General features: G+C 34.4%; 1 protein-coding gene across 1 annotated transcript; it reads right to left on the bottom strand.

Annotated features, from left to right (window-relative positions):
* Nucleotides 1-12,525: 12,525 nt before the first annotated feature.
* Nucleotides 12,526-13,948, bottom strand: LOC111373778 (protein FAR1-RELATED SEQUENCE 3-like). Its single transcript, XM_022996340.1, has 3 exons — nt 13,936-13,948; nt 13,022-13,522; nt 12,526-12,824 (listed from the first exon to the last, which is right to left on the bottom strand). Exons 1-3 carry the CDS (start codon nt 13,946-13,948, stop codon nt 12,526-12,528), a joined length of 813 nt encoding a protein of 270 aa, XP_022852108.1.
* Between the last annotated feature and the right edge of the window lie 6,480 nt (nt 13,949-20,428).

The raw sequence follows: 20,428 nt of genomic DNA on the forward strand, positions 1-20,428 counted from the left end.
TTAAAAAAAAAAAAAAAAAAAAAAAGGTTGAATCACAATCTTGAGAGCCCCCACTGCCCTACTCCTAAAGCTTTGTGAGAGAGGTAAATCGCGGGATGTGTCCCAGCAGACCACGGAACAAGAGCTGCCTGTACACTGCGCCTATAAGGAGTTCAATTCTATGTCTCAGGAATCGAACCCCACACTGCGGCTACCAGCAAGATGTGAGATAACCTCACTCCTATCATTTGCATCACTGGGTTATGCCCTGGGGGCACATTCTTTAACAAGTATGCATGGAAATTGTATCAATTGAGAAATTACCACAACTATATGAAAGAACAAATAGGCAGGATGAAAATATAAGCTTCTGATAGTGTGTTAATAAAAGTAGAAGTTACGGTATCCGTAGATGAAAATGTAAAGAGAAAGCAAGTAGAAAGACATTCCTGTAAATAAAACGAATAACTAAATAGTCGATGACAGCTTGAAGCCCAAAGAATGGAAAAATATTTCATACGAATTAGATTTTAACAAGGAGTAGAATAGGGAATTAGAAAACTGAAAAATTTCAAACTAAAATGTAAAATTATCAGACGAAACGAATTCGTTTAAAAAAACTTACCCAAAAGATATTTTGCAACTAATGTCATTGATTCCGTCAAAAGGAACAGAAAAAAGAAAGAGCTAGTTCAAAAATTAGTAACAACAACATATAACTTAACCAAAAGAAATGTTTTCCTAAGAACCACTTACAGTACTCCGATGTCGCTTACAAAATTCAAAAATTGCTTGTATATATGCTCAGATATTGATATATAGATAGAGAATGCGAATCTTAAAAGGAAACAATGTAAATCGGTAATTATATAAATATAGATAGAATCCGTTTACTAAATGTCAAGTATATGACAAGATTGTCAACCTTTTATTCACTTTAAAATTCACAAATTTCATCGACTTTCTTTAACAGTATACCTGCATAATTTGGTGTGAAGTCTGCTTCCAGTAAATAATCAAATATTTTGCTGCAATTTAATAGAGATTTTCCTTCTCAAATTTTACATTGGCAGCCTCTTATTCAATTAAGAAATTGCAAATTGCTGTCAACTTTCTTAAACAATATGTACTTGCATAATTTGTTGGGTAGAACGGATTTGATTGCTTTCATTTTGCTTAAAATTTTCTCTCTCAAGCTGTGATAGAGTGATAACAGAAATGACTTATGCTGCTCTTCTTTCGCTTAGTCACATTCTATGTACACCCAAATATATGATTGTTCATATCTTCTTCCTGATGAGGAACAACAAACCGAATTCCTCCTCAAAAAAGTTGGTTACTTGCAAGATTTTCTTGACAACTTTCAACAAGAAAACATCGAATCAATAGAAGGTTTGGAGAGAAGGATCAGTGATACAGCATGTCAAACTGAAGATATCATTGAATCCTGCATTGCAGATCGAATTCTTGAAGAATATGCAAGTCATTGTGGCGACATCTTTTGTAGCGACCGAAAAAAAAAGAATAAAAATAAATCTCGTGCCTCATTTTAAAAGAAAAATTCCTTGTAAAGCCCAAAAATAGTTTTGAGTTATATTATTCCATCGCTATGACCCTTCCTAAGAATTTAATTAAAGCTTTGGTCACGATAGTAAAATTATGTGCACTTGTTTTAAAATTTTTTATAAGGTGCTGAAATTTCTTTTAGTCGATAAATATTTATTTTGACGACACTTCTTAATAGTCTAAGTTAAAGTTTTGCTCACTATATATATATATATATATATATATATATAATGACTTTCTAGGAATATGTACGATTATGGTGGGAAGGAAATGAATATGTTTAATATAGTTCATGAAACCTAATTATCCTCATTAATCTTGATGTTAAATGAAATTATTAACATTATCAATTCACTTTTAACCCACAAGGCATTTTTGATATGAATGTTATGTGTATAATGACTATTTGGGTTTGCATATATTTAGGTGCCATAACCTAACCGTCCCCTATCATTTAAAAATCAATTATGTTTGTTATAAAAAAAGAAAAACAAAGAAAAGAAACTGGTGCCTTTTCATTTGAATATAACCTACATGTTTTTAACCCCATTTTATACCGCTAATTAACATCCCACTTAACCATTTGCTTTTACTCACTTTTTGGTTACTTGCCATCACCCTTTTTGCATTTGAAAAACAATCTCCTACATCATCTATAACCTCTAAATTCTCTCCCTATTATACTTATACATAAAATCATTTTACTCTTTTTCCCATAGACTAAATTTGAAAATTTTCTAAGAAGAGCAAAGGGTATGCTGGATTTTATTATTTATTGAACGTAAAAAGGATATTCAAACTCCAAGCTTAAGGTAGGGATGTTCTTGTCACTTTGGTAAGTGGTATAAGAATTATTTGTTTTCGTTTTGCATCAAACGTATGATTGTGTCACTCATGAAGGAAACACCATTTGGTGGCTCAACTAAGAGAAACAGATTGAAGATGACACTATTATTGCGTTGCTCATGAAGTAGGCATCGTTTGGTTGTTCAAATAAGAGAAAGAAATTGACGATGACATGAATAAATCAAAGTTTGCATTTTTGAAAACATATATGTATTTTATCATTTACTCTAGTGTCTTCCTACTGAGTATTATTTGTAATACTCACACCCACTATAATCTCACAGGTTGATTTGAGGCATGGCGGCGGTTTGGCATAGTGGCAAGTGCTTGGCAATCTGAAAAACTTTCAACTTTCTAGTAAAATTTCCAATTTACGTAAACGTATTATGAATAATTAGATGACACTTTTAAAAACATTTAAACATTTGTTTTGTTCAGTTTTATATGCTATTCATGTCAACCATAATTTGGAAACTTTGGAATGACTATGCCCGAAGTTAATGTCCTGCTGATTACAATTTCAGATTCTGTCTTTCATTTGAAAATGGTATAATTTGGGCTACGTTGCATATTTTAGAGTGAAATTAGTGGAATTTGAAAGGTCTATGAGTCTTATAATAGTTTCTTTTTGAATTTCTCAAAAATATTATCTACAAAAAAAGTTATCCTTGTTTTAGTAAAACTACGTTGTGTCGAATCCGATTTTTCTGTCCAGCATATTCGAGCAATATTTTCGTGCTTCAAACGTTATCTTCGAGACCCAAAATTTTCATATGTGGTACATATATGAATGCTTTAGTCGCTGTTAAAATTTCATAAATTTTAGTCATCGTTTACTAGACCAAACATATTTTTTCTTTCCACTGCTGCGTAAACCGTTTTTGCTGTATTTTTCCCAAATATTTTCCAGAAATCAAATTTTACCATAATTGTCTAAGTTTGCATGGACAAATGTCTCCCATTATTTTCCATATGTTTCAAAATCCAAAAACTGGGTCGAACCAAAGAAATAACGATTATTTTTAACGCTTCAAATTCCGAGAATTCGGGGCATTAGATCTTTACAACTTCATTCAATGAAATAGTGATAATAATTGAAGAAGTTGATTCCATAAAGACAAGGGTAGAGAAGATTGAGGATAAGAGTGGCATACAAGAAGATTTGGAGGGCAATACCTCATTGCCTAGTGGTTCATTAAGACCAGTTTCTTCTGGTCAGAGCACAATGGTTGGTCTTGATGAGCGTAAATGGAGATCAAGGAGCGTCTAGTTAGCAATTCATTTCAACTTGAAATTGTTTCAATTGTCTGCATGGGTGGCATCGGTAAGACTACACTCGCTCATAAAGTTTACATTGATGAATATATTGAGTATCACTTTCACATTCGTGCTTGGCTCACTATATCTCTAGAATATAGTTTGCAAGAAATCCTACTATGCCTCTTAGATTCCATGAAAATACTAACTAACGGGAGGAGGGAAAAGAAATTGATCAATTAGGATTACTTCTGTACCAGAGCCTCTTGGGTAGGACATATCTTTTTGTAATGGATGATGTTTGAGATATAGAGGCTTGGGAACTTGCGAAAAGATTTTTTCCAATAAACAAACCTTGAAGTCGAATCCTTTTGACCACTAGGATAGAGAGTGTGGCTAATTATGTCAACATAACTTTACATAATTGCCAATATCTCCATTTCAAATCACCAAGAAAAGTAATTAAAGTGGAACATACCTTGATCCATTGATTTCTATCTCGAATAATGAATCTAGAATTTTAATCTTTGAATCTTGTCTTCCGGATCTTTAATCTTGATTCTTGATTATGGATTCTTGAATTCCTTTTGCTTTTTTGAATCTTCTTCTTCAATATGCTTTTTCTATTAATTCTTGTGTTGATGGGATGACACAAGAGCAAGAAGTCACATATGAATTGATGACCATAACTCTATATATAATTTCCATATATATTTTGTCCACATGAAATATAATTTTAAAGGAATCTAGCCTCTGCACATTCAGTCTAGCTCACACTTTATTCAGATGCCCTAAACCCAATGACTAAATTTTTTATGAGATCACTTTAATTTTGGTCTTAACTTTTAAATATCCTTATACAGAATTAATTACATATGTCGGTCCACATGGCAAATTAACAATTTCCTAAAAATCTCCCACTTGGGCCACATTTGTTATTTTATAAATGTGCATTAGCTTATAAGCTCAATACTTTTGCTATCATATATATCAATTATATCAATATAAGATCAAAGCATTCTTCGTTACAAATATCATAACTAAATCCATCAATGGTCACGTATATCAACACAATTAAATGACATAGATCAAGTGTGGATGTGTAGCATTGAAATTACATGCAATGCGATCTAAACATACCTATTTCCAATTGGTCCTACTTCATTCTTTAATGAAATCAAATCAAAACTTTAATCGGAGTGAAAAGTGAACTAAATGCATTATTACTGAAATGAACCTGAATGTGCACAACCAAAATCATGTGTACAGGATCGGTAATGCTTTTCAGGAGGGAGTTTTAATAAACTGCTCTGTCGAGGGTTTCCTAGAAAATGGGAAGGAAGACTTTGTTGTTAGACACCTAGTATAGTAAGAGTGGATCAGGGCCCTTTCCCTATCCCCTTTCAGTCGAGCACTTGTAGAACCTTAGCCGTCACAAGCACTTGACTTCGAAGAGCCAACCACACTCGAAAGAGGAACATGGGAAAGTCACTTTAAGTAGGCGAGGTAAGAGAATAGCCATCTACGGAAGCACAAAGACCCTTTTCTCAAGGATTCCAATCCTTGGAGTCTGCGAGGCTAGACGTGAATGAAAGCGGTGAGTGAAGGATTGACTATTCAACCAGGGAATTTGTGCCCGAGAACACTATAAGGTGGGTCTTAAAGACAACATTCAAAATTACAAACTCCCACTAAACTACCATATCATCAAAATATACAACATTCATGTGAGCAATGTGCTCATAAAAGACTCGGTGATAGTCCTTTAGTATATGGATCTGCTATCATGGAGTTTGTCCCAATATGTACTATAGCAACGTGACCACTTTGAACTCGTTCTTCAACAACTAGGAATTTTATGTCTATAAACTTAGACTTTGTTGAACTACTATTGTTGTTTGAATATAAGACTACCAACTTATTGTCACAAAATATCTTAAGTTGTCTTTCAATTTCATCAAAAATTCGCAGCCTAGTAACAAAATTTCATAGCCACATTCCTTGATTGGATGCATCATAACATGCTACAAACTCCGTTGCCATGGTTGAAGAAGATATGAATATCTACTTAGCACTCTTCCAGGATATAGCTCCTCCAGCTAGAAAGAAGATATAGCTCGATGTGGATCTCCTACTATCTTGGTATCCGACAAAATCAAAATTAGAATAACCATTGATCTCCAATGATATCTTGTATGTGAGCAGGTAATCTTTTGTTCTCTGTAAATACAGCATAACTTTCTTGGCTGCCTTCCAATTATCTATCCTAGGGTTACTTAAATATCTGCCTAGCATTCTAACAATGAATGCTATATCCGGACGAGTGTATACTTAAGCATCTATCAGACTCCCAACTACTAAACTATAGAAAATTTTCTTCATTTCCTTTTCTTCAAGGTTATTCTTAGGGCATTAATTAAGACTAAACTTGATTCATTTGCAACAGGGATATCTCCTAGTTTGCAATCCTGCATTCCACATCTCTTAAGTACTAAATCCATATAACTCTGCTGTAATAATCCAAGAATACCCTGAGAACGATCCCGGTGTGTCTGTATTCCTAATATAAAAGAGGCATCATCAAGATCTTTATTTCAAAATTCTTTGATAGGAATTTCTCAGCTTTATGCAATAACCCTATATCATTGCAGGCAAGTAGTATGTCATCGACATATAGTACCATAGAAATATATTTACTCCCACTAACTTGTGATATACAAAATCGTCAACTGCATTTATCTCAAAATCAAACGAGATAATTATTTGATGAAATTTGTGATACCATTGATGGGAAGCTTGTTTAAGCCCATAGATGGATTTCTTTATTTTACGAACCATTTTCTTTGGGCCTCCTGACACAAAGTTTTTTGGGTGTACTATATATATTGTCTCATTAATGTCACAATTGAGAAACGTCGTCTCCACAAGTGCCTTTACAATCCTGAAAGAGTCTTTCGTTAAAATTGGAGAGAAAGTCTCTTTATAATCAATGCCTTCCTTTTGAGTAAAGTTTTTTTACAACAAGATGAGCTTTATATCTTTCCATATTACCCTTCAAATTCCTCTAGGTTTTAAATATCCTTTTGCAACTAATGGATTTCGTGCCTTTAGACAATGGGACAAGTTCCCAAACGTTATTGTCTTTCATGAACTTTATTTCCTCATTCACGGCATCAATCTACCTTTGAGAATTATCGTTTTGCATTGCTTGGTGCAAGTTGATTGGATCTTCTTCCATCAATACAATATCGTTCTCGTGTTCTTGGAAAAATACTACATTTAGCATTGTATTTCACCTTTCTCTAGTGGATCTCTTTAATGGCATTTATTCTTGAGATTGTTGAGTTTGTTCATATGGAACAATTTGTTGATTGTTTATTAGGGTTCATGAAATATTATCTCGATTGAAAATTCTTCTTCAACAAGTTCTGAAGCGAGAATTTGTCTCTGGTCCAGATTATAATCAATTGCAACAGAAGGAATATTTATACATTCCTTCTTAAAGACAAAATCCCTATCTCCCCCATAAACTCTATATCCTCAAAGAACTGGGCATTTTCGATTTCAAAATTTGACTTTGTAGTGGGATCATAAAATTTGTTATCCCTTGACCTCTCAGAGCATCTAATGAAATAACAATTGACAGCTCTGGAATCTAGTTTCTTTTCATTAGGCCTATAAGGTCTTGCCTTAGCTGGGCAATCCCAAATGTGGAAATGTTTCAAACTAAGCTTCTTGCCTGTCCAACGTTCATAAGGAGCTTTGACAGTTGCTTTACTTGGAGCTCTATTGAGAATATAAGCTACAACTTTTAATGCTTCTCCAAAGAGAGATGCTGGCGAGGTGGAATGACCAATCATACTTCTTACCGTGTTCTTAAGTGTTCTGTTTTGTGCAACAACGCTCATGTTAGGAGAACTTGGTATGGTACACTGTAGGATGATTCCACATTCTTCTTGAAATTTAGCAAAAGGCCCTGGATGTTGAGCTCCTGATCCATCATATCTGACGTAGTATTTACCACTACAGTCAGATCTAATGTGATTTATTCTTTTGTCGAGTTGGTTTTTGACTTCAGCCTTATAAGCCGTAAACATGTCCAGTGATTGAGATTTATCATGAATGAAATATAGGCAGCCATATTGAGAATAATTGTCTATGAATGTAAGAAATGACTGTTGACCATTCCAAGAAGTCAAAAGGCGATATGATCCTAGATGGGCGCCAACTTACCAAGAATTCGAAGAATGTTGAGAAGAAATCAAGTGCAAGAGTCGAGCTTAATTGGGCACCAATTGGGGATTTAAGAAATGGAAGAACCGAGCCAAGCATAGACTTTGAAGGAGCTAACAATGTTGGTCAATTACAAGTTCGAACAATGGGGTCCAAAACCATGAAGTTCACATGTTAGGGAGTAAGTTTGATGAAGGGGCCAAAGTCTAAAACCATTTGGAGCATCATGAAATCAAGAGGCAAAATCGGAACTGGAATGTGAAGCTATGCGGCCACATAGCTTCTGGAGAAATGCGGTCGTGAAGAGGGGTGCAGGGATTTGGAGCCGATTGAAGGACTAGTCTATGCGACCGCATAGATTAACTCTATGCGGCCGCATAGGGTTACTTTGGCATTTTTTTTAATTTTCTCGCGAATCTTTTAAATTGAAGAGGATTTCTTATTTTTGGTAATTTCCTTATGTTAGAAGTCTAGAATTCCGTTCTTAATTATTTTCTAGATTTTTTAAGTATAAATAGGATTTTATTCTTCAATTGTATGAAGACTTTTGATATTTGAATGAATGGAGATTTTCTCTAAAGGCTTCTGGCTTCAGAATTTATCGAACTTATCGGGATGATTTCTCGTGGAATTCAATCAAACAAAGTGAGATTCATAAATTGGGTAATCACGGGGTCAAGGTATTATCGTAATTGTCTTGGTTTCTGGTTCGATAGTTTGTTGAATTGAAGTTTAAATTTTGGATTTTGATTTATTAATTGTGTGATTAACAGGTCTACATGTCATATTGGATGTGTGGGTTGTTTAATCCATTATCTTGAGTCGAATTCAATAAACCTTTGTTTTTTGGAACTTTCCTGGGTTTGAATCAATTTCGTTGTTAGGTTCGTGAGTGTTCGTTGCTCACGGGTTTGCATTAAAAGGGATGGCCCATAGATATTCATATGAATTAGTTCTAGGACGTTCCCTTCAAAGGTTTTGTTGACACCTAATCTCCTTATGTTTGTTTTTTTTCCCTTAATACAATTTAGCAAATTCTTAAGTTTGAAAAATTAAGAGAATCAATAATTTCGTCTAATACAAGCTTTTTGATCCTCTTTCGAGAAATTTCACCTAAATGCTTGTGCCTTAATGGAGCAGAACTCTCATTGGTTAATTTACATTTAATACCTCATGAATTCACATGCAAGGTTCATTTACCAGGACATCCGGATTGACAGGGCCTGATTTAGGCAACATCTTCTGTCAAACCAAGCAAAGTGTCCAATAGTCCGTTGACTCGTCTGGATTTCGGACAATCCATTTCACTTGTCCGAATTTCCTTTTTTTTAAATAAAATGCAAAGATAATGCCATGTAGAAATAAATCCCATAGTATACAACCAACTTAGTTATGCACTTCGAATTTGTCAATAATGTCGAAGCCTCTTTTACTATGTGAGAATCGATCAAATGCAAGAGGTTTTGTGAAGATATAGACCAATTGATTTTGCATATTCACAAATTCTAATATAATATCTCCCTTTTGTGCATGGTCTCTAAGAAAGTGATGTCTAATTTAATATGTTTCGTTGGAGAGTGTAAAATGAGATTTGTGGACAAATTTATAGCACTGGCGTTATCACACATGATAGGTGTATGATCAAATGATAAGTGATAATTACTAAGGGTTTGTTTCATCCACAATACTTGTGCACAACAACTAGTGATGGAGATGTATTCGGCTTCAGCAATAGATAATGCAACGGAGTTTTGTTTCTTACTAAACCATGATACAAGTGCAAAGCCTAGAAAGTGACATGTTCCGCTAGTGCTTTTACGATCAATTGTGCAATGGCCCAATCGGCATCCGGATAACTAAGTAGATCAATGTGAGTGCCTTTTGGATACGAAAACCCTAAAGTTTTAGTGCCACTATAAGTAAGCTTGATGTATTTGGCATTCATTTTCCTCGATTTTACTATTTTCGAATTGCTCGACGTTATGAAGATTATACACTGCTTTGTGGTTGTCTTCATTTTCCTCGTCTACTACAGCTTAATATTTTATATTCGTAAATGTGCAGTATGCCAGGAAAGAACTCTGGAATATGTCATAGCTGTCAAGAGAAGGGTCACTTTTTTGCGGATTGCGCGAAAAAACGACAATGTCCCCAATGTAAAATTGGCTTTGTGAAGTGTTTTGAGGTCGAGAGGGAGACAAAGAACAACGGAAAATTGTTCAATTGCTGCAGTGCTAACTGTAAATATTGGGAATTGGCTGACGATGGAGAATCAAGTGATGCATCGAGTAACGTTATTGTGAACTCAAATAATCATGCAGCGGTCAAAGAAGTTCAACAATTCTCTCAGTTGTTCCAATCTTTTTGTCAGGTAGCCGAAGAAAAAATATTGGGATTTCATTGAAAGTGACAATACGCAAGGCCAACGGAAGTGCAGAAGTGGATAACAAAGGGAAAGGACCGACATGAGTAGTTGTTATGTTTAGTGTGTGTTCTGTTATGTTCAGTTGGTGAGTTGAAGAATGTTGGTGTTCATTTGGGTGACTATAGTGTATGCTGAGGATGTTGGTTTAAGGGTGGAATCTGTAATGTCCAGCCAATTTGTGTTCTGGACTTTAGTATTTGGGAAGAATCTATAATTGTCATTCACTGCTATCTCAGTAATGTTATTGTGATTGAAAAAATATTGTTGTTTCCAATTTCCCAACCTGCCTGTATTGATGGTAATTGAATACACTAGTAATTGATACAAGTTGAGCTACAAGTAATTGAATACACCAGTAATTGAATACACCTGCTTGTATTTCATAAACTAAATTGATACATAGAAACGAACATTACTAGTGTTACATTTATAAGGAAGGAGAGCTACAAGTTGCTTCTATTGTCACAGTTAACTAATGGTAAAACATGAAGCACTATCAACTAATGTCTGCAAACTATTACCATGAGAATATTACTGCATCAATTTTGTTCAACCAAAATCACATGTTTGCGTCACGTTGGTGAGATATATTTGGATAGTAGTACGGCATTGCATTCTCCACTGTGAAATAGAAATTTTATTTTGCAAACTAGAATATGACTCATACTTAAATTAATTATGTATGTTTAACCGCATACCTTGACCATTGAATATAAAACTCATTGAAGCCGATGGGAAGCTCATTGGAGACATTTCTTGTTGCGGTGCTACCTCATTGTTGCCATCACCCTGCACAATATCACAATGTGACTAAAACATGGAAATCAAATGCATTTATCAATCGAATTAAACGAACCATTAGAAGCCGTGTATATGAGATTAGTGCTGGCACGTGTTCCTTCACCACTTGATGATGTTCTTGTACGATCGGTTCAACGTCTCCCAGTTTACTTGGGCTTGCCTTCCGTTTCCTTCCTTTGGCTGGATGTGACTGCATAATCAACAAACAATAAACACACATAGTTCACTACAACCATAACAAAAAAATGGAAAACATACCTTCGCTTTACTGGATGATGATTCAAAAGGACTTTTATTCCGAAGATTCTTTAGCGCACATTTTCTCTTCGAGCATTTTGGATCTTGTATAGTTAAACTGCTACTATGTTGTGACGCTTCACCATCCGACGCTAACTGAAATGCATGCTGGGACACATTATTACTTCCACAACTTGACCTCCTCATCTTAAATGTGTCTTTTTTGGATTGTATCCACTCTAGTACCTCACAGGTTTGATGATCGTCATTTATAGCCATGTCCGTAAGTGAAGCAAATGATTGATACATCTTGTCATATCTCAACTAGGCAGGGGTGCTACTCAAACCATCGTAGTTCACTTTGACCTTGGTGTGGGATCTACTAATATCTCTTCTCCATCTTAGTAATATATAGGTGTCCGGCAATGCCGTGACGTTTTTCGTATAAGTACAGAGATAACATGTCTGCAAACTATTCCTCAAAACTCGAATAAGTGGGAACTGCAAACAATGTCACATTTCTATCTTTCAAATGTCACAAAAAACTTCTGTTTCTTAACTCGATCGTCAAGTATGATATCTTCCAACACCTCATAGGTTGTCCCCGAGAATCCCTCCGCTAAAGATATGAGATCACAATAAGCCTACCCAATGAATTCGTCCCGAACTTCCCGAAATTTTGAAATGGTGTACACTTGTTGAAACAGTTTCTCCAACTCGTACTTTGTTGCACATGGTACCATTTGGGAGTATGATTTAAAATCTTCTTCGATCTCTTTCTCTACATTAGTCCGCAATGCTCTCTCATATTGTTTGACAATTTATTTCAGCGACGTCTTCGAGTGCATATAATCATCGAAAAATGCATTGATACTCTCACTACGTTGAGTGGTTGACATTCCCGCCTAAAAGCTACTTTTTAAAAAGCAATGTATCCAACGGCCTCTATTCTCATGCATTCCCAACAACCAATCATTAGCATGTAAGGAATATTTGTCTACCATATCTATCTAGCCTTCTTTAAATACGTCAACAGTTTGAGAATCATATACCAGTACGTGTATAGCAGAAAAGATCTTGTCCTTATCGACGTGATATCAAAATTTCTTTGGCAACTTCTTCAATATGTGCCATAACCACCATTTGTGTTTCGTGTTTGGGAACATGATCTGAATTGCATTCTACATGGCCCTGTCTTGATCGGTAATAATCCCAATAGGAGCTTGGCCATGCATACACTGAAGCCAGGTTTTGAAAAGCCACACAAATGTTTCTGTATTTTCATTCGACACCAAACTACAACCAAGGAGTATTGATTGTCCATGATGATTGACTCCAACAAAAGGAGTAAACGGCATGTCGTACTTATTAGTTAGGTATGTGGTGTTAAATGTTACAACATCATCGAACTCCTTATATGCTTCCCTACTCCTATTATATGCCAAGAAAATATTTTTGTGCCGCAACTCATCGTCGAAATCTATACTAAAGAAAAAAACTAATCATCTTGCTTGCATGTTCGAAAAATATGCTTGCATTGTTGCGGCATCTCCTTCTCCAAGTTTTAATCGTCTCACTTGCTCAACGTAGTTTCGACAATCTTTTTCTATGCAAGTTATATTCTCAAACCCCCTGCTTCTACGACCGTAGAGTTGCAACTTTTGTGCAACGGAATACCTGCCATATCATTCACTTCAAGTCGTCTTTTAACATGGGCACTCAATTCTCGGTTGCAATGATATAACCTAGATTGTGAAGGACTTGTTTTATGATTTTGAATGAAATTCACTATGTTAATTTTACATATTCCACATGCATTTGCAGACGTAGTCATCCTGGCTTTGCAACCTGTTTGAATGGTAGCTTGCGGCTTTAAGGAACCAATTATAGTACTACTTCTTCGGCCTTCATGGCTACATGTAAGCACAACATATCTAATTACTCCATCATCATCATTTTGCGATTTTCTTTTCCTAACTGGAAATCCTACGTCATACGAATATTTCTTGTAAAAATCATACATTTCTTTTTCGTCGTTGAACTTCATTCCAACCTCGGGCACAATCACACCATCTAATCCTATAATTCCATCATCCACCAAGTTGACATTGTCCAAATTGTTGTCATTTTCGTCTTCTAATAGAATGATGTCATCAACCTCTTTCGATTTTTCGTTGCCTACAGTAAAAAAAACCAATTACAAGGTTACAACTAATTCACAAATCAAACATTGAATTGAAATCAGCATTCTTCTTTTCTTTTTTTTCAATTCAAATGCATGTGGTTGTTGTTTTTTTTTTTTTTTGGTTTAATTCCCTCTTTCCCCATACTTGTGAACAAGCTTAAAAGAATAGACAATAAATGTGTGATCTCAAAACATTTAAGCTATCCCCAAGGTTTGTATAGAGTAAGACAAATAATAGATTACAAAACTAATAAAAAGAACCAAAAAAATAAAAAGAAAAACACTACTATATCATGTATAAAAGAGCAAATAATTAACAGATTACTTAAATTTCTTTAAGAACTTCCTAAGTTGTTTGGCAAAAGAGTGAGGAATACAATTAAAATCTGAAATAAACTTTCTCTACCTTTGTCCGTCATTTATTCAAATCAATGAAGCTTGCAATTGCTTGAACCAGGAACAACAAGGTCTCTCATTGGTGAAACCTTCAAGCCGAAAACAATGAAGGCAACGAAACAATGAAGACGATGGCACCAGCTGCAAGTCGGAACTGCTCTTTCTCTGACCGGAGAAACCTTCAAACCGGAAACAACTACGTCTAAGTTGGGCGGTAGCTTTCCAAACTTGGGCGCATTTTGCTTCGCGGGCAATATACTGATTGTATTTGTAAAAGGTTTTGTTGCCTGACCCGTTATTGTATTTGTAAAACCCGGCCCCTATAATTCATATGCCAAGGTTTTTCTTGTTTTAAAAAATTTAAAATAGCCACATTTCCATGTCATCGTGTCATCCAGCAGGTAGAGGAAAAGGTACAAATAGCAATTTCCTATATAATAAAGGTTTGAAGTTTCTGGGTGTTTTAGTTTGCAAAGAGAAGTGCACCAATTAGGAAATTCCAAGTATATTCTCAGACATTCTATTTAGGGGTTATTTATACTAATTAGATATTTAAAAGCCCACTAAATTGATTTCACTTGGTGGTCGAACGTTCAATTTGATGCCTACTTGGTCAATTTAAATTATATAAAGTTCACTTAATAAGAAGAAAAATTGAATGTTTTCAAGAACTAGCCTAGGTTGAATTTATATAGCGATAACAAGTCTAAAGATTATAAGCATACAAGGATAAAACACACACACATTATATAATTTGTTTCACATGTAACTAAGTCCATGTTTGGCTCCTATTATTTGAAATTTTAATGGTTGGAATATTATTTTTTTGAAGAAAGTGTGATTAAAAAGAAGAAAAAGTTTTGGGATTACATGTAATATTATTTTATTGGAGAACGTGTGATTAATAAAACGAGAGAGAAATAAATTATAATTTTAGTGGAAGTCAAACAGGGATTAAATTATGTGCAAACTAAATTTAAATTTATTATGCACTTCGATTGTCGTGGGGTCTTAAGTACATTTCACTGCAAAACCTGAAAGGTCAATATTTGGTAAGCATCATGATTTAATATAATAATAATAATGTAAATGGACATATGGTTTATAAATTTTCAACCCACTAATATAAATTTCGTCTTAAAAATTAAAATTTATCATATTGATTTTGATACTGAATGTAACGCCGAGAAAACTTTATAAAACAAAATTTATCTGTCCTATGTGCTATATTTTATATTTTGAAAAGTTGAGGGCTTAAAGTGAAATAGGTTTTAATTCTTATATTTTGATAGAGTTGAAAATTTGGAATTAAGTAGTAGTCTTTGACACAAGAAAAAAGTTATTTACTTATTTTTGAATAAGAGCACATTAAGTTAGACCCAATTGAAAGGAAAATCGGAATTTTGAGCAGCTTAGAATGTTAACTTTGTAATATGACAGCCACGAGTTTTGATAATTTTGAATTAAATGTTAATCTCTTGGATTAGAATCACTACTAAAAAACAGCTTTTCACCTACGAAAAATTGGCATCCGTTGGTGATTAGAAACGGATTATCCATTGGTAAAAGTAATTCACTTTTAGCTATAATAATTAGAAACGGATTTTCCATTAGTAAAGATGATATCTCTTTACCAACCGATATTCCGTGCCTAATGTACTCGTTTAATATTTGGAACTTCCTCCAACGGATATTCAGTAGGTGATGTACCGAATATTACCAGAAACGGATTATCCGTTAGTAAAAATAACTCAATTTTAACTACAATAATCAGCAACGAATTTTTCGTTGGTAAAGATGATATCTCTTTACCAACGGATATTCCGTGCCTAATATAACCGTTTAACATTTTGATCTTTTACCTACGGATATTCCGTTGGTAATTAAAAACGGATTATTCATTAGTAAAAATGATATCTTTTTACCAACGGATATTTCGTTGGTAATGAGAAATGGATTATCCATTGGTAAAAATAATTCACTTATCCCACATCGGAAGTTTACAACAGTATCTTTGTAGTTGCCCTCTATAAATTTGTGGTCCAATAAGGAGTTAAACAATATTTTGGCCTTTCAATTCAGTTGGCTAAAAATAATTTTTTTTATAATAATAATAATAATAATAATAATAATAATAAATAAATAAATAAATAAATAAATAAATAAATAAATAACTTTTTTACCATACGGTTATTTACAACATTGATTTTTACCAATTGTAATGATAGACATTTACCAACGGAAAGTCGGTTGGTATTGGTTAAGACTTTTACCAACGAAAATTCCGTTGGTAAAAGATTCACACTTTACCAACCAAAAATCCGTTGGTAAAATGTTTACTCTTTACTTACGGTATGATCCGTTGGTAACTATCAGCGACCCTCAAATTATCAACGAATTTGTGGTTGCAAATATTCCGTTGGTGAAAATTATTAGCAACGAATATTGAGGATTTAGGAATGAAAAATCCGTGCCTGAAACTCTGGTTTTTAGTAGTGAAAGAAAAGGTCAAATTGTAATTCAATTCCAATTTAATTAGTAGATCTAAGGGTATACTAGTATTTTGCTTAGGCATCCTACTAACGATAATGCTAAATATTAAATATTTAATGTTAATCCTCTTGTATTACTACTGGTAGATTGAATTAGATTTCAAATAGGAGTAGGCAAAATGATCAAATTCAATCAGACCAAATAGAACCAAACTAAATTGAACGGTTCAGTTCGGTTCTACAAAAAAAATAAAAATAATGGTTCGGGTTCCTAGAACTGAGAACTATTTGGTTCTAGTTATGGTTCAGTTTTAGCTTTAAAACCAAGAACCAAGCTCAATATTTAAATTTTATTTTGTGTGTGTGTGTGTGTGTTACAAAATCGTGAATCACAGTTCACGCAAAAAAAATTAAAAATTCAATTAGAAATCGAGACAAAATGGTCATGTACCTTCGGCATCCCATTTTCTCAATGTGGTGACTGAAGATCTTAATTCATTTTGGGGACCCGACCATAATTCATCTCTCATTTACAATTTATACATCAACACTCACATGGAAACAAACAACTACCGCATGTAGTCTACTGTCGAGCTCAGCCGCCACCGTCGTATGAATTTCTGAATTAAATCAAGCAAACAGTCAGCAATTAGCACAATATAAATGTGGAACGGAGTCTTTGAATTAATTAAACATCAATAACATAAGATACTTTGTTCATCCTAACAGTTGCAAAATTACTCGCTCATAATGGTGAAAAGTATAAAGAAAATATTAAGCACATCACCCGGTTCAATTACAACTAAAAAACAAAATGAATCCAATCAATTGTTGATCTTCACCATACGGATCCCAACAATGAATCTTCAACCTCTTCCTTGAACATTCCACATCTCCTGACAAAACAATGTTCGTTCCCCTTCAAAATCCCTAAATCTTGCAAAGATCTTGAGGTCTTACGGATGAACTTATGTTTTTGCTTTCAAGATTGTCTCTCATAGTAATTGAAGAAGTTGATTTATAGTCTACCCTAATTAGGTAAGGAAAGCTAATTTGGACGTCATGTAAGCCCATGCAATGGCACTGTGAACTGTGGAGGGAGTTGCGATCGCATGGAAGGAAATGGTTGGTTTATGGATTCTATTTTGGAGCTCTAGCAATCACTTCCATTGCTGCCTTGTGATCACAAGGGCTCAACTATTTCCTCTTGTTCAATTTGATCCTCAATTTCATTTTCATGGTCAGCCCATGTCCTTCTTTATTACATTTTATGTCCTTTAACTTAAAGGTTAACACTTCAGACCCCAAATTCTAGAAATTCTCCTTTAATTCTAGTTACTCAATTGTTGTCTCTTTTCATCCCTCATCATCCAACACCGAATTTTCTCCTAAAAAATAAATAATCACACAAGATTAAGTATACAAAATATAATAACACTTCCAAATGCCCGAATTACACAAGAGGAAATAGTTGAAACCTTGCGATCTCAAGGTAACAAAGCAAGCGATTTCAAGAGCTTCAGAAAAGAACCCACAAGTTAGGCATTGCCTTCAATTTTTCTAGGTCAGCCCACATCCTTCTTTGTGTAGATCATTTAAATTTAAAGTTAATTCTTTAGTCTCCAAATTCCAGAATTTATCCTCCTTCAATCCTAATTTCTCAATTCATGTCTCTTTTCATCCTTCGGCAGCTAATACCAAATTCTCTCCTATAAATTTAGTAATTATACAAAATTAAGAATCTAAACTATAAAAACACTTCCAAATGCCTCCCTTGATGGCCTAGATAAGTGTAAAATTGCACTTATCATTGGCCCATTATTATTTGGAACTTGCTTCAAACCACCAATAGTACCGCAACATGGTTATCTTAAATAATCAATGTTACCATTAATCGAGTGCCGTGCACCTCTTAAAACTTCGAGACACTTTATCTGATATGATCTAGGGGAGTAGAAATTTCCAACAACTTGGCACATTTTGACAAGAGATCGAGGCCGTGATTTGAGCTAAGTTGGATGCCAATGGGAGTTGTTAATGCTGGCCAATCCATTGATCAAGCTAAGGAGTCCAAAATATGGGAATTAACATGCCAATGTCCAAGATTGATGTTGAGGCTGAAGGCCAAAGTCATGAGGAGCGAGTTGAATTCAAAGGTTGGAAGATTAGTCACGGCAGGTTACACAGTGTCCCAAACCATGCGACCGTGACTAGGGCTGGACAAAACTCCAGAACCGAACCGACCGAATCGAATCAAACCGAATCGAACCCAATGGTTCTTCCCAAATTAAATACCCGAACGGGTATTTAAATTGAGAACGGACAGGTATAGTTCGGTTTTCGATTCTAGACCAAGACCCAAAAAATCGAATAAGAATCGAATCTCCCTAATTTTTTTAATTAATTTATTTTAAATAAGTAAAGTTATTTTATTTCTTCTAAATAAATTTGTTAACTAGTTAATTTAGTTCAAACCAAAAAATATGATTTTTCTTATTTCTAATTTTCAATTCAAAGCCAACTTAGTCAAATTGACCTCAATTTTGACACATAAGATTGAACCAAGTTATTTTATAAGAGTTAAGATTGAATATATCATTAATTGAATTAATGTAACTTTGTAAGTTGTAAAACTGAATGGAACAGAAGCAAATCAAACCGAATTGAATGGAACCAAACCTGAATGGTTCCATAATTAAATTTGAACCCGAGGTTCCACTTACTAAATACCAAAAAATTTCGGGTTGGTTCAATTGTCATTAGAACCGAATTGAACTGGACCATGTCCAGCCCTAACCGTGAGAAGGCTTGCAGGGATTCAGCCGGGAGGAAATTGAGTAACTATGCGACCGCATTTAAATAGTCTATGCTGTAGCATCTCACAAACCGAAGCAGAAATTTCTAGATTTCTTTACCTTATTGCATTAGAGTTTTAATCTTTTTACTTTTCTAGCTTATTATGGAAGAATTTTATTCCTTTTAAAACTTTTTTCTAGGTTTTAGTATAAATGGGATTTATTTCATTATTGTAAACAACTTTCATGATGAATTATTGAATAAAATCTCCTCCTGAAGCTTTGCTTCAATATCTTTGTTCTTGTTGAACAATTTTACTGAAATTCTCAAGAAAATTATATTTTCTTGTGGCGTTCAAACTATTGGGTATGAGTTACAGCACGTGTAATCAAGAGGTTTTTTAATATTTGTTATTGTCGGGTTTTTTGATTCATTGTTTTGGAATTCAAATCCACCATCCGGGTGAGATTTTGAGGCTTTGTTGTCAAGATGTCGTTTATTTAATATACCTTCGATTGCTTGGTTGATCGTTTAGAAGTTAAATCCTAAACCTTGATCGTATATGGGCGTTCTTGGGATCCGGTGTCAATATCCTGTGGGTTCGATAGCGACGGTGCTAACAGAGTTCCCATAATTTAGTATCAGAGTTTAGGCACCAAGATCGAGGTTATATATTTTTTTTGAGTCTTTTGTTTTTCTTTCTCCATGTTTCTTTTGGTGTTCTTTGTAAGGGTAATTAGCACAAAAGATCCATACCTTTCATTGTTATTGTGTAAAACGTCCATACCTCTCATTTTTTGGCATTTTTACCCCTACCTTTTACCTTTCATTATACAAAAGGTCCTTTTCATCCTTTTTTTTAATAAAATGATGATTTTACCCTCTATTCAAATAAAACCAAAACATGTGTATTACCAATTGGAACCATAGTCCTTAGGTTTTTAAAAAATTACAAAGAAATCATAAATTCTCCACCACTACCACTTTCACAACCTACGAAACTGCCATCCATAGATCCATATAGTACCACATTTTGGCCACCATGCTCACTAGTAGGGCTGAACGAGAACCGAACTTACCCGAAATTTTCAGGTATTTAGTAAATGGAATCGTTGGATCCAAATTTAATTATGGAACCGTTTGGGTATGTAACAGATTTGGATAACATTGAGGTGAATTAGATTAAGTTGGCTTCGAACTGAAAATTAGAAATAG

This window comes from Olea europaea, unplaced genomic scaffold, assembly GCF_002742605.1.
Source record: "Olea europaea var. sylvestris unplaced genomic scaffold, O_europaea_v1 scaffold1162, whole genome shotgun sequence".
Taxonomy (NCBI): Eukaryota; Viridiplantae; Streptophyta; class Magnoliopsida; order Lamiales; family Oleaceae; genus Olea; species Olea europaea.